The sequence below is a fragment of the Somniosus microcephalus genome, chromosome 18 (assembly GCF_052327205.1).
Source record: "Somniosus microcephalus isolate GS21.2 chromosome 18, FLI_Smic_1.0, whole genome shotgun sequence".
In the NCBI taxonomy this organism is placed as follows: Eukaryota; Metazoa; Chordata; class Chondrichthyes; order Squaliformes; family Somniosidae; genus Somniosus; species Somniosus microcephalus.
Window position 1 is genome coordinate 72,651,729 of NC_141004.1, and position 15,261 is coordinate 72,666,989.

At 44.1% G+C, this 15,261-nt stretch overlaps 1 protein-coding gene across 2 annotated transcripts in view; it reads left to right on the forward strand.

Moving 5' to 3' along the window:
• Window positions 1-15,261, forward strand: part of LOC147105378 (lysine-specific demethylase 5B-like) — a 169,953-nt gene that overhangs the window by 17,042 nt on the left and 137,650 nt on the right. For both annotated transcript variants that reach the window (XM_086011674.1, XM_086011675.1), the window contains exon 5: window positions 3,479-3,588. In XM_086011674.1, coding sequence (XP_085867800.1) covers window positions 3,479-3,588 — 110 coding nt within the window. The remainder of the gene's footprint in view (window positions 1-3,478; window positions 3,589-15,261) is intronic.

Here is a 15,261-nt window from a genome sequence, read left to right on the forward strand (position 1 = left end):
AAGCTGCAATATTGCACAATTTTTATTGTAGCCAGATTGCTTAGAATTTCACTGTTTTCATGTTCAGTATTGGAAGCTAAGGTTAAAAATCTGATCAGCTCATGGTTGGGTATAGCCTTCATTTTGTTACCATATTAAAATTATAGGATTGTCTTAATTTGTTGCTGTTCTCGTATTATAGGGTTACTCTGGTCAGCAAACAGAAGAGATCGCAGGGACTATGTCCCAGAGTTTATAATAACCTATTGTATCATTTGGCCAACCGTTGTGGTACCTATATACACCCCTCCTTTGGGTGCTTGGTGGGACAGTCAGCCAGAACATTTTTTCTATTTTTTAAAAACTAATTATTGTTCATTCAGTATTGCTTGCATGTTAACTAAATTCATGTTTGGAGTTGCCATTTAAAAGCAGTCCTGACTAAAAGCAGATTTTAGCTTGAAGAAAAAATTAAGACATAAAATAGAATTCTTTGCATGCCATCCTCTAGCAGTTTGATTTGAAATTCACTCCCCTAGCACGTGAGTGGAAAACTTTCTTGTTTGAAGCCTTTTTAAGTTTTCCAATCAGTGACCAGCTGTCTGGAAAAGCAGCTTGGAATCGGATAACGGCTTTACTGTTAAATAACACGGCAACAACTTGCATTTATAGGGCACCTTTAACGTAGCAAAACATCCCACGGTGCTTCGCACCGAACCACATCGACATTAGGACAGGTGACCAAATGTTTGATCAAAGAGGTAGCTTTTAAGGAGCGACTTGGAGGAGAGAGGTTTAGGGAGGGAATTCCAGAATTTGGGGCCTAGGCAGTTGAAGGCACGGCTGCCAATGATGGAGCGAAGGAAACTGAGTGCGTAAGAGACCAGAATTGGAGGAGAGAAGAGATCTCTTGAGGATTGTAGGGCAGGAGGAGGTTAGATAGAGTGAGGGGAAAGACTATGGAGGGACATGAGCACCAAGATGAGAATTTTAAAATCGAGGTGTTGCTGGACCAGGAGTCAATGTAGGTCAGCAAGCACAGGGGTGATGGGTGAACGGGACTTGGTGCGAGTTAGGGTATGGGCAGCAGAGTTTTGGATGAGCTTAAGTTTAAAGAGGGTGGTAGTTGGGTGGCCGGCCAGGAGAGTGTTAGAATAGTAGAGTCTGGAGGTAACAAAGGCATGGATGAGGGTTTCAGCAGCAGATGGGCTGAGGCAGGGTGGAGATGGGTGATGTTATGCAGGTGGAAGTAGGCGGTCTTAGTGATGGAGAGGATATGGGATCGGAAGCTCAGCTCAGTCAAATAGGACCTGGAGGTTTGGTTCAGCCTCAGATAGTCCTCATTGTTAAGAAAAGTGTTCAGTTTGTCTACAACCCAATTTTGCCTTAAATTCCAAAAGAGAACTAGGTGGCACAGTAAATTACAGGAAAAGTTCTGATATCCGGCACCGACGGGACCGGCGTGTTGCCGATCTATCAGAAGTGCCGGACATGCAAAGTCAACGTTGAAGCATACGGAGATGAAAATCTCCGTATTTGACAACAAACACTGTTGCTCAGCAACAGCTCGTAAACACTCGGCCCGTACCTTGAAGCGCCTCTGAAGCTGTTGCGAAGCTCCAAAGACGCTTTCCAGAGCCTGCCTGTTAACAGAATGCTAGGAGAAGAAAAAAAAACTAACTAAAACGGCTGCTGATTTCTGCCGTTAGAGCAAAGTTTCCAGCCATACAACCTCCGGATAAACCAAAGTTTCCTGTAGTGTGCTTTTTTCATTCCTAGGGATTGGGGTTAAATCCAGCCCAGACAAATAGAATGAATGGTCATAGAATCATAGAAAGTTACAGCACAGAAGGAAGCCATTTTGGTCCATCGTGTCCGTGCCGGCCAACAAAGAGCTATCCAGCCTAATCCCACTTCCCAGCTCTAAGTCCGTAGCCCTGCAGGTTACAGCATCCCAAGTGCACATCCAAGTACTTTTTAAATGTGGTTAGGGTTTCTGCCTCTACCACCCTTTCAGGCAGTGAGTTCCAGACCCTCTGGGTGAGAAATTTTCCCTCCAATCCCCTCTAAATCTTCCACTGATTACTTTAAATCTGTGCCCCCTGGTTTTTGACCCCTCTGCTAAGGGAAATAGGCCCTTTCTGTCCACTTTATCTAGGCCCCTCATAATTTTATACACCTCAATAAGGTCTCCCCTCAGCCTCCTCTGTTCCAAGGAAAGCAGACCCAGCCTATCCAGTCTTTCCTCATAGCTGGCCTGCTACCTTCAGGGATCTGTGGACATGCACTCCAACGTCCTTTTGTTCCTCTGCACTACTTGGTGTCCTACCATTTAATGTGTATTCCCTTTCCTTGTTAGCCCTCCCCAAATGCATTACCTCACACTTCTCCGGATTGAATTCCATTTGCCACTGTTCTGCCCACATGACCAATTTATTGATATCTTCCTGCAGTCTACAGCTTCCTTCTTCAGTATCAACCACACAGCCGATTTTAGTATCATCTGCAAACTTCTTAATCATACCCCCTATATTTAAGTCTAGATCATTGATAAATACCACAAAAAGCAAGGGACCTAGTACTGAGCCCTGCGGAACCCCACTGGAAACAGCCTTCCAGTCACAAAAACACCCTTCAACCATTACCCTCTGCTTCCCGTCTCCGAGCCAGTTTTGAATCCAGCTTGACACTTTGCCCTGGATCCCATGGGCTTTTAACTTCATGACCAAATCAAAAGCCTTGCTAAAGTCCATATACACTACATCAAACACGCTTACCCTCCTTGTTACCTCCTCAAAAAATTCATTCCCAAGTTTGTCAGACATGACTTTCCCTTAACAAATCCGTGCTGGCTATCCTTGATTAATCCGTGTCTTTCTAAATGAAGATTTATCCTGTCCTTCAGAATTCTTTCCAATAATTTTCCCACCACCGAGGTTAGGCTGACTGGCCTGTAATTACTCGGTCTATCCTTTTCTCCCTTTTTAAACTAGGGTACCACATTAGCAGTCCTCCAGCACCACACCTGAAGCCAGAGAGGATTGGAAAATGATGGTCAGGACCTCTGCTATTTCCTCTCTTGTTTCGCTTAACAGCCTTGGATACATTTCATCCGGGCCTGGGGATTTATCCACTTTTAAAGCTACTAAACCCCTTAATACTTGGTGTCTACAAAGGCCTCAACCCACGCCGGTCATAAATCTGAAATCTATTTTTGAAAAAAGTTTTTGTGTAAGTTTAATATGTAAAGTTCTGGCCAAGAGACAGAAAATCAGTGGCGTGCTGGAGAGCACTTTTTTAAATTTTGGATATGGGGTACATTGTAGGGCAGTTGAATTTGGCTAGAATTGTTTTTACTTTACATTCAAATCTACACTGTCCTTGATCTGGAAGTACTTGATAATATTGGGTGTTCAAAATGACAAGTGTTCCATTGTTCGCTATGTGCTCAGTTTTCCTTTTCAGTCCTGAAATGTTTTTTTTTTTAACTAAAATCCAGAGAAGTACAATACGCCTGGAGTGAAGAAAGAGGGAAGTGAGAATCGTACCACTGATCCAGAGCGAACCAGGACACTCCGAAACAACAGGAGCACAATAGCCTCAAATATTGTAAGTATACCAGACCAGGTACTGATTCAATGTACAGATTTAGTGCCTTTATTTGTTTCACTTGCCTAATAATAAAGTACTCTGTGCTTGCTTACTTAGTACAAAGGACTGGTGGTGCTTTGCATTTGTTACACCATCAGGGCTATTCAATTTACAGTCCTATCTTTCATAATGAAAAATGTATCTATCACATTTCAAAAGCTAGTAGATACCATTCTGACTGATGGGGATTTTTACTGTCGCATAGTTTGATGCTGTAACTGTTATTACTCAGTCATGGGAGGAATATCTCACCCATGTCACAAAGGGTTAACTATTGACGCTGAAAAATGTAATATTGGCATGGTTCAGTCCCAAGTCCCAGCCAGGTGAAGGTGGACTCCCATCACACACTGAGTCTGTCTCTTGGTTGGCCAGCTATTCAAACAAATTCAACCAATTATAGTTGCACAGCTATGCAAGCAACTGGCTTAACCTAGAAAGGGGAGTCCATCAAGTGATCTGATCAGCCAAAGCAGAAAATATCAATTCTTCATTTTTTTAAAAACCCTGTATGTAGAACCTGCACTGGATTGTTCTGACTCTCCAAGTTTTCATGGTCCATGCTGATGCATCAGACAGATCATCAATGCTGTACTGAGTCAAATAAATGAGTTGGGGAAGAGCATGCAGGTGTTGATGCAAGTCCCAAGCTATAGACCCAAGACTTTGTTTATTCAACAATTGAAAGAACATGTTTAAGCTTCGTTTGAACACTGCATAAGCTACCACTGTACCCATATGGAATCATGGCATCCTGGAGCAGAACACAGTTCAAGGGGGGGACAGCAAAAGGAGAGAGGATGCTCCTCCCTATCTCTGTAATCTCCTTCAGCCCCACAACCTGCCGAGATATCTGCGCTCCTCAAAATCTGCCCTCTTGAGCATCCCTGATTATAATCGCTCAGTCATGGGTGGCCGTGCCTTCAGCTGCCTTAGCTGTAAGCTCTGGAACTCCCTCCCTATACCTCTCCGCCTCTCTACCTCTCTTTTCTCTTTTAAGACGCCCCTTAAAACCTACCTCTTTGACCAAGCTTTTGGTCATCTGCCCTAATTTCTTATGTGGCTCGGTGTCAATTTTTTGCCTTATAACACTCCTGTGAAGCGCTTGGGATGTTTTACACCGTTAAAGGCGCTATATAAATACAAGTTGTTGTTGCAGTTATACGAGATTAAATAATATGGGGAATAGAAGGTATCCTCTGCAGTCGCGATCGAGAGTTCAGAAGGGTGTGTTGACCATCAGGATGAGGGATATCTCTGAGCATTTGGAAAGGCACATGGAAAGAGTGGGTGAAGAACCAGCTTTGGTGATCCATGTTGGAACCGACGACATAGAAAAGAGCAGGAAGAGGTGCTACTGAGGGAGTATCAGAAGCTAGGTGCTAAGTTAAAAAGCAGGACCTCCAGGGTGGTAATCTTTGGATTATTACCTGAGCCACGTGCTAATTAGCATAGGGATTAACAGATCAGGAAAGCGAATGCGTGGCTGAAAGACTGGTGTGAGACGGGGGGGGTTCCCATTTCATGGGACACTGGCACCAGTTCTGTGACACAAAGGAGCTGTACCATGGGGACAGGCTGAACCTGAACTGGGCCGGGCCCAAGGTCCTGGTGGAAAGGATAAATAGGACTTTATACCAGTAAGGGGTGGGTTCAGTGGAAATAGGAGTAACCGAAAAGGGATGAGGGCAACAGAGTATTAAAAAAAATAAAAACTTACAAGGAAGAAATAATAAAATACCTGCTAAAATAAAACGGGAGTAAGGAAATATGAGCATATTAAATTGCCTGTATAGCAATGTACAGAGCATCAGCAGCAAAACGTGGGAATTGGAGGCAATAATTAGAAGTGAGGAAATGATGTAATAGGGATGATAAACATGGCTGCGGACAGGATTGGTCGTTCAATATTGTAGGCTGCACTGTATTTAAAAATAATGGGGAAGGAAGAGGGGTGATAGGGTAGCTCTGTTGATCAGAATTAAGATAAGGGCAGTAAGAATATAACATAAGAAATAGGACTCGGCCATTTGGCCCTTCGAGCCTGCTCCGCCATTCAATAAGATCATGGCTAATTTTCTTCATCTCCACTTTCCTGCACTATCCCCATATCCCTTGATTCCCTTAATATTCAAAAAAAATCTATCGATCTCTGTCTTCGATATACTCAACGACTGAGCCGCCACAGTGATCTGGGGTAGAGAATTCCAAAGATTCACCAACCTCTGAGTGAAGACATTTCTCCTCATCTCAGCCCTAAATGGCCGACCCCTTATTCTGAGACTGTGACCCCTGGTTCTGGACTCCCCAGCTAGGGGAAACATCCTCCCTGCATCTACCCTGTCAAGCCCTATAAAAATGCTGTATGTTTCAATGAGATCACCTCTCACTCTTCTAAACTCTAGAGAATATAGGCCTAGTCTACTCAATCTCTCCTCCATAGGACAATCCCCCCATCCCAGGAACCAGTCTGGTGAACCTTCGTTGCACTCCCTCTATGGCAAGTATATCCTTCCTGAGGTAAGCAGACCAAAACTGTACACAATACTCCAGGTGTGGTCTCACCAGGGCCCTATATAATTGCAGTAAGATGTCTTTACTCTTATACTCAAATCCTCTTGTAATAAAGGCCAACATACCATTTGCTTTCCTAATTGCTTGCTGTACCTGCATGTTAACTTTGTGATTTGTGTACAAGGACACCCAGGTCCCTCTGAACACCAACATTTCCCAATCTCCCTCCATTTAAAAAATACTCTGCTTTTCTATTTTCACTACCAAAGTGGGTAACTTCACATTTCTCCACATTATATTCCATTTGCCATGTTCTTGCCCACTCACTTAGCCTGTCTATATTCCCTTGAAAGCCTCCTTGCATCCTCCTCACAACTTACATTCCCACCCAGCTTTGTATCATCAGCAAACTTGGATATATTACATTTGGTCCCCTCATCCAAATCATTGATGTAGATTGTGACTAGTGAGGCCCAAGCACTGATCCTTGTGGTACCCCACTAGTTACAGCCTGCCAACCCGAAAATGTCCCGTTTATTCCTACTCTTTCTATCCGTTAACCAATCCTCAATCCATGCTAGTATATTACCCCCAATCCCATGAGCCCTAATTTTGTTTAATAATCTCGTGTGGCACCTTATCGAATGCCTTCTGAAAATCCAAATACACCACATCCACTGGCTCCCCCATATCTATTCTGCTAGTTACAACCTCAAAAAATTCTAACAGATTTCCCTTTAATAAATCAGTGTTGACTCTGCCCAATCCTATTATTATTTTCTAAGTGCCCTGTTACCACGTCCTTAATAATAGATTCTAACATTTTCCCTACTACCGATGTCAGGCTACTTGATCCACCTCATTCCCCAGAACCAGATCCAGCAATGCTTCCTTTCTCATTGGGCCGGAAAGGTACTGATCAAGAAAGTTCTCTTGAACACACTTCAGAAATTCTTCCCCCTCTCTGCCGTTTACACTATTACTATCCCAGTCTATTATTAGGATAGTTGAAGTCCCCCATTATCACTACTCTGTAGTTTGTGCACCTCTAATTTCCCTGCAAATTTGCTCCTATATCCTTTCCACTAGTTGGTGGCCTATAGAATACACCTAGTAGTGTAATGGCACCTCTTACTTCTTAACTCTAAGTAGATTCTGTCCTTAACCCCTTCAGGGCATCCTCTCTCCAGCACTGTAATATTCTCCTTAATCAAAACTGCCACCCCACCTCCTTTCTTTTCATAGAAACATAGAAGATAGGAGCAGGCCATTCGGCCCTTCGAGCCTGCTCCACCATTCAATGAGATCATGGCTGATCATCCAAATTCAGTACCCTGTCCCTGCCTTCTCCCCATATCCCTTGATCCCTTTAGCCTTAAGAAATATATCCAACTCTTTTTTGAATATATTCTGTGGCAGAGAATTCCACAGGTTCACCACTCTCTGGGTGATGAAATTCCTCCTCATTTCAGTCCTAAATGGCTTACCCCTTATCCTTAGACTATGACCCCTGGTTCTGGACTCCCCGGCCATCATAAACATCCTTCCTGCATCTAGTCTGTCCAGGCCTGACAGAATTTTATAAGTTTCGATGAGACCCCCTCTCAATCTTCTAAACTCCAGTGAGTATAAGCCCAATCGACACAATCTCTCCTCATACGTCATTCCTGCCATCCCAGGTATCAGCCTGGTGAATCTTCGCTGCACTCCTTCCATGGCAAGAACATCCTTCCTCAGGTAAGGCGACCAAAACTGCACACAATACTCAAGATGTGGTCTCACCAAGGCCCTGTACAACTGTAGCAAGACATCGTTGTTCCTGTACTCGAACCCTCTTCCCTATCCTTCCTGAGCACCTTGTATTTAGTACCCAATCCTGCCCTTTTTTGAGCCAAGTCTCCGTTATCGCCACGGCATCATATTCCCATGTGACTATTTGCGCCTGCAGCACACCAACCTTATTTACCAAGCTTCGTGCGTTTACACACATGCACTGTAAATCTATCTTAGACCTTCTTCTATTCTCTTAGTCTGACCCCACCTAATACCGTACAATTTCTTACTCTAGTGCTATCTGTCTCTCCCAATCCTTTGTGCACCTTGTTTCTCCTTTCTAATGCTACATCCTGGTGCCCATCCACCTGCCAAATTAGTTTAAACCCTCCCCAACAGCACCAGCAAGCTCTCTTTCCCACCCCCCGGGCAAGGATATTGGTCCCGGCTCTGTTGAGATGCAATCCGTCTGACCCAGGAATCTAAAGCCCTCCCTCCTGCACCATCTCCCCAGCCATGCATTAAGAACATAAGAAATAGGAGCAGGAGTAGGCCATTCGGCCCCTTGAGCCTGCTCCACCATTCAATAAGATCATGGCTGATCTGATCCTAACCTCAAATCTACTATCGCTCTACATCCCACCCGAACCCATCTAATCTCCTGGGAGAGGCGAAAAACTAGATAAAAACCCAATGGCCAATTTGGGAGAGAAAATCTGGGAAATTCCTCTCCGACCCATCTAGGCGATCGAAACTCGTCCAGGAGATCACTCTGTCCCTATATTTTCACAGTACTTACCTTCTGTAAAAGGTGATCTCCACCCCAGCCAGGAACAGGAATAGAACCATCTCCTGAAATCTAACACAGAATTAGAACACAAGAAGTAGGAGCAGAACCAGGCTACAGGCTACATTCACCTGCTCTAACCTCCTATTTCTATACTCACTAGCTCGTGGCACCAGGAGTAATCCAAAGAATACTACCTTTTGAGATGCTGCTTTTTAATCTCTTTCCTAGCTCCCTAAAATCTGCCTGTAGGACCTCATTCCTTTCTACCTGTGTCATTGATACTGATATGGACCACAACTGACCTCAATGTTCTGCAGCTGCTCAGTGACATCCTTGACTCTGACACCAGGGAGGCAACATACCATCCTGGAATCACCTCTGTGGCTGAAGAAACAAACACCTGTCTGTTCCCCTAATTGTTGAATCCCCTACTACTATTGCTTTCTGATCTTCCTCTTTCCCCCACCCACTCCTACAGCTGAGCCAGCCTGAGTCTGGTGCTGTGGACTTGGCTCTGGCTGTACTCCCCAGAGGAACCATCGTCCTCACCAGTATTTAGTACATCGGTTAGTGAGATGCACTCGGGACTCCTGCACTACCTGCCTGGTCTTCCTTGTCTGTCTAGTGGTCACCCATTCCCTCTCTGCTTGTACACTCTTATGCTGCGGGGTGACCACCTCTTAAAACGTGCTATCCACATAACTCAGCCTCACTGATGCACCGCTGTGATGCCAGCTGCTGCACACGTGGTTGTCCAGGACAATGGAAGTGTCCTGGAGTTCCTACATGGCACAAGATGTGCATGCCACGGGACTGAGGTGCCCTGCCATGCCTCTATTTAATAGACTATTAACTAACTTAACAGAAATAAACTCAAAACTTAAAAAAACAATCACCAGCTACTCACCAATCAGCTCCTTCCCTTGTGCTGACGTCACTTTTGGATTTTTCACCTTGCTCTCCCGCAGGTCCACACTCGGGCCTATTAACTTAGAGTCCTTGGGTTCTGTGGCTCCACTCCTCCTTTTCAGTTAGACATCTCAACTGCCTTCCTCCTCCTCCACCGATTCCTGCTCTCACCAAATTCTTCCACTCTGCTTGTGATCCATTCCAATTGCGTTCACCCAGCTCTGTCTCCAAGCTCTGTGCTGAAGCTCTCAGTTAAAGTATTATGTTCAGTTTTGGCCACCAGGCAGCAGAGAGAAACAGTATATCTTGGAAATGATAAAGAGCAGCAAGACTGATCCCTGCGAGGATGAGCTATGAGGAAAGGTTGGAGGAATATGAGCTCTTTTGTCTGTAGGGCGTACAACTGCAGTGGTGGAATCTTGTTGATCTATATGAAATATTAAATGGTCTAGATAAGGCGTGCTCATTGTTAGAAATTGCATTTCTTCAAGATGTCCCAAAGATTGTCACAGCCAAACTTCTGATGTATACTCACTGTTATGTTGGCAAAAATGGCAGCCAATTTGTTCACCGCGGGATCCCACAAACAAATGAGATGAATGACCAGTTAATCTGTTTTGGCTGGTGCTGGTTTGAGGGAGGAATATAGGTCAGGAGTCATCTCCTTCAATCTGAGCAATTGCAGATGCTACTGGTGAGAGTAGTTTAAGGCTGTTAACCACTCTCTCCCAAAACACATCATCCAGCAGTATTTTCTTGATGATGGTTTCCATATCCCCAGACTGGGATATTGCCATTTCTTGCAGCGACTCCTTGCCCTCCAGAAGGCTGTTGTACATTATGACAACGCCACCCCATCTAGTGTTGCTGGGCAGCTTCAGTGTGGTGTTCTTGTTCTTTGTCGTTTGCTTGGAGTTGTAGGTTGCTGCAACTACCTGTTTTCCCCTGACATACTTAACAACTTGCTTGGCTCTCTTGTACAGTGTTTCCATGGTTCTCAAACCCATGATGTCCTTGAGGAGCAGGTTGAGCCCATGAGCTGCGCACCCAATAGACATTGAGGGTAGGCCTCCTCCACTTGAGCCCAAGCAGCCTTCATATTCGCAGCATTGTCAGTAACTACTGCAAAAACCTTTTGTGATCCAAGATCGTTGATGACCGCTTTCAGCTCATCAGCAATGTATGTGCCTGTGTGTCTGTTGTCCTTCGTGTCTGTGCTCTTGAAGAACACTGGGAGAGGCGTGGAGACGATGTAGTTTATGATGCCCTCCCCTCGTACATTTGACCACCCATCTGAGATAACTGCAACACAGTCTGCCATCTCTATCGTTTCTTTGAGCTTTCTTTGGACTCTGTTATACTCGGCCTCCAGCAGATAAGTAGACAAAGCACGTCTGGTGGGAGGACAGTATGCAGGGCGAATAACATTGAAAAATCTCTTCCAGTACACATTGGCTGTGAGCATGAGGGAGGAGCCTGTCGCATATACAGCTCGAGCAAGGCACTCATCTGCATTCTTCTGGCTATGGTTATCCATTGTATCAAAAAACCTTCCAAGTGGCCTGGAGTTGCTGATGATAAGGAGCCTGATGCTGAATGTGAACCATCATCTTCTTGAATGGAAGCAGAGGAACTCTGGGCTGACTGCTGTGAGCTTTGAGTGAAGTTGTTGCATTTGGATAAATGCTGTTGCATCTTTGTGGCATTCTTTACATATGGCTTTGTACAGTGTTTGCACATGTACACAGTCTTTCCATCTTTAATGCCTGGGGTAAAATGCTTCCACACATCCGACGGTAAACGTGGCATTGTTCTATGCAGAGAAATAAAGGGCATTCGTCTGTGTCGAACTGTGGTCGATCAGCGTGATTACAACAGGGTGAGTAAGTTTTTCCTGATGCTCCGTGTGATGGAAGCATGACCTGTGCATGCTCGACGCTACATCACCAATAGAGGGAGCTAATCACTCATCCAACCAATCAGGACACATTTGTTCACAGTCACACACAAAACTTGTAATTATTAAAACAAGCTAAGTAAGAAGATAAACATATATTGATTAAGAAATTCCTTAATAATTAAGATTCCATCTCTGTTAGTAATTTTAAGAAAGGACCTGTGGGGGGGAAAAAAATGAAAAATATAAAAAAAAATATTAAGCTAGCATGTGCTTTTTTGGACAAAATTCCCAAGCTAAACTTCCTGTGGAAAATTTCCAGAAATTTACCGGAAACTTTCCACCCCTTCACAACCCTAGTCAGGACACCAGAACAGTTCTCTGCTCCTCTTCCAAAAAAAAAGTAATGGAATTCTTAGTGTTCACTCAAAGGCAAATGCCACCAGAGTATTAATTAAGAAATAAGAGGAGGTTGTAACAAAGGTAATGCAACAATCCTGAGGGACTTTAATCTTCATATAGACTGGATAAATCAAATTGGCTAAAGTAGTTTGGAGGACGAGTTAATGGAATGCATTTGAGACAGTTTCCTAGAACAATATGTCATGGAACTAACTAGGGAAGAGGCTATTTTAGATCTTGTCTTGTGTAATGAGACAGGATTAATTAGTCATCTCATAGTTGGGGATCCTCTGGGGAAGAGTGATCATAATATGGTAGAATTTCACATTAAATTTGAGAGTGACATACTTATATCTGAAATTAGAGTCTTAAACTTAAAGCCAATTACATAGGTATGAGGGGTGAGTAGGCTAAGGTAGATTGGGAAATTAGATTCAAAGGTATGATGGTAGATAAACAATGGCGAACAGTTAAAGAAATATTTCATAATTCTCAATGAAAGTATATTCCATTTTTTTGAGAAATAAAAACTCCACTGGAAAACGGATCCATCCGTGACTAACTAAAGAGGTTAAGGTAGTATTAGATTAAAAGAAGAGGTTTATAATGTTGTCTAGAATAGTAGCAAGCCTGAGGATTGGGAGTGTTTTAGAAACCAGCAAAGGATGACCAAAACATTGATGGAGGGAGAAAACAGAATAAGAGAGTAAAAACCGATTGTCAGAGTTTCTACAGGTATGTAAAAGGAAGAGAGTAGCAAAAGTAAACCTGGGTCCCTTAGAGGCAGAGAATGGAGAGTAAGGAAATAGCAGAGATGTTAAATAAATAATTTGTATACGTCTACACAGTAGAAGGCAGAAAAAAACCCAGATAGTGGAGAACCAAGGGTCTAATGAGTGAGTAACTCAGAGTAATATTAGTAAGAAAACATACAGGAGAAATTGATGGGACTAAAAGCTGAAATGCCCTGGACTTGATGGCCTACAACCTAGGGTTCTAAAAGAGGTGGCTGCAGAAATAGTGGATGCATTGGTTGTGATCTTCCAAAATTCCCTAGATTCTCAGATGTTCCAGTGGATTGGAAGGTAGCAAATGTAACACACTATTCAAGAAAGGAGGGAGAGACACAACCGGGTACTACAGGCCAGTTAGCCTGATATCAATTGTTGGGAAAATGCTGGAATCAATTATTAAGGAAGTGGTAACAGGGCACTTAGAAAATCATAATATGATTAGGCAGAGTCAACATGGTTTTATCAAAGAGAAATTGTGTTGGACAAATTTGTTAGAGTTTTTGAGGATGTAATTAGCAGGGTAGATAAAGGAGAACCAGTGGATATAGTATATTTGGATTTTCTGAAGCATTTGATACAGCCGGTGAGCTGGCTTTTAAATAGAAAAACCACGCATGCATGGAATTTTGAATGGCCCATGCAGGCCAATAGAAATTGGAGGGAACATTGGTTGAGGGTAATATGTATTAGCATGAAAGAAAGACTTGAATTTATATAGCACCTTTCGCGACCTCAGGACGTTCCAAAGCGCTTTACAGCCAATTACGTACTTTTGAAGTGCAGTCACTGTTGAAATGTAGGAAACGTGGCAGCCAGTTGCGCACATCAAGCTGCCACAAACAGCAATGTGATAATGACCAGATAATCTGTTTTTATTGTGTTGATTGAGGGATAAATATTGGCCAGGACACCGGGGATAACTCCCTGCTCTTCGAAATAGTGCCAAGGAATCTTTTACGTCCACCTGAAAGGCAACACCTCTGACAGTGCAGCACTCCCTCAGCACTGCACTGGATTGTCAGCCTAGATTTTTGTGCTGAAGTCTCTGGAGTGGGACTTGAACCCACAACCTTCTGACACTGATGGCATGGATAGAGAATTGGTTAAAGGACAGAAAACAGAGTAGGAATAAACAGGTCATTTTCAGGATGGCAGGCTGTTACTAGTGGGGCCTCAGCTACTTGCAATTTACATTAATGACTTAAATGAAGGGACCGAGTGCAATGTATTCTATTTTGCTGATGATGCAAAGCTAGGTGGGAAAGTAACCTGTGCGGAAGGTGCAGAGTCTGCAAAGGGATACAGACAGGTTAAGTGATTGGGCAAGAAGGTGACCATATAATACAGGGAAATGTGAAGTTATCCACTTTGGTAGGAAGAATAGGAAAAAAATTATATTTTTAAATGGTGAGAAACTATTAAATGTTGGTGTTCCGAGGGAATTGAGTGTCCTTGTACAGGAATCGCAGAAAGTTAGCATGTAGGTACAGCAAGCAATTAGGAAGGCAATTGGTATGTTGGCCTTTATTGCAAGGGGTTGGAGTACAAGAGTAAGGAAGTCTTGCTACAATTGTACAGGGCTTTGGTGAGACCACACCTGGAGTACTGGGCACAGTTTTGGACTCCGTACCTAAGGAAGGATATACTTGCCTTAGAGGGGGGGTCTGCAATGAAGGTTCACTAGATTGATTCCTGGGATGAGAGGGCTGTCCTATGAGGAGAGATTGAGTAGAATGGGCTTGTACTCTGGAGTTTAGAAGAATGAGCGGTGATCTCATCTATATATATAAAGCGGCTCTTCTGTCTGTCCCGATGTCTGTCTGTCTGTCCGCCTGGTCTCTATACGTTTGGAAGTTAGAGCGTACCGACGCGCGCGTCGCCTCAAAAGAAAGCTTGCGATTCCGGACCGGTCATAGGCGTATTTACGTTTCGGCCGGACAAAAATCCCGCCCGCGGTATCCCAAAAACGTTCAGCGTTCCGCTCATTAGCATCTCATTAGCGACCGTGTGACGTCGAGGTCTTCCTACAGTTGAGTGTCGAGTGACTCGACGATTGACCAATCCTACGCTTCGGTGACCTGACCGGTCGACCAATCGGTGCGTGTGTGGGCGGGCCTTATCCTTCTGAACCGAGGTGAGTGGCCGCCATCTTGATTTTCCACGATTTTTTCCCCCACACTTTCTGTGTGTTAGGGAACTAAGGTAAATATTTCAATTATGTGTTAGGCAATTAATTAACAATTTATTTGAGTTTTATATTGTGTTTAGCAACCCCCCCCCCCCCTCCTCACCCTCGCGCAGGGGGGACTCGGGGCCTGAAGCTGAAAAAATTTCTCTCTCTCTCTTTCTTCCCTCTCTCTCTCTCCTTCTCCTCTTCCCTCTCTCTCCTTCTCCTCTTCCCTCTCTCCTCTTCCCTCTCTCTCCTTCTCCTCTTCCCTCTCTGTCTCTCTCTACTTCCCCCTCTCCGGTGTCGCGGACGGAGCGCGGGCGCGCCGCCCGAAGTTTCCCGCTCGCTAACGGCCTTGCCAGCTCCCGCGGGCCGCTCGCACTCA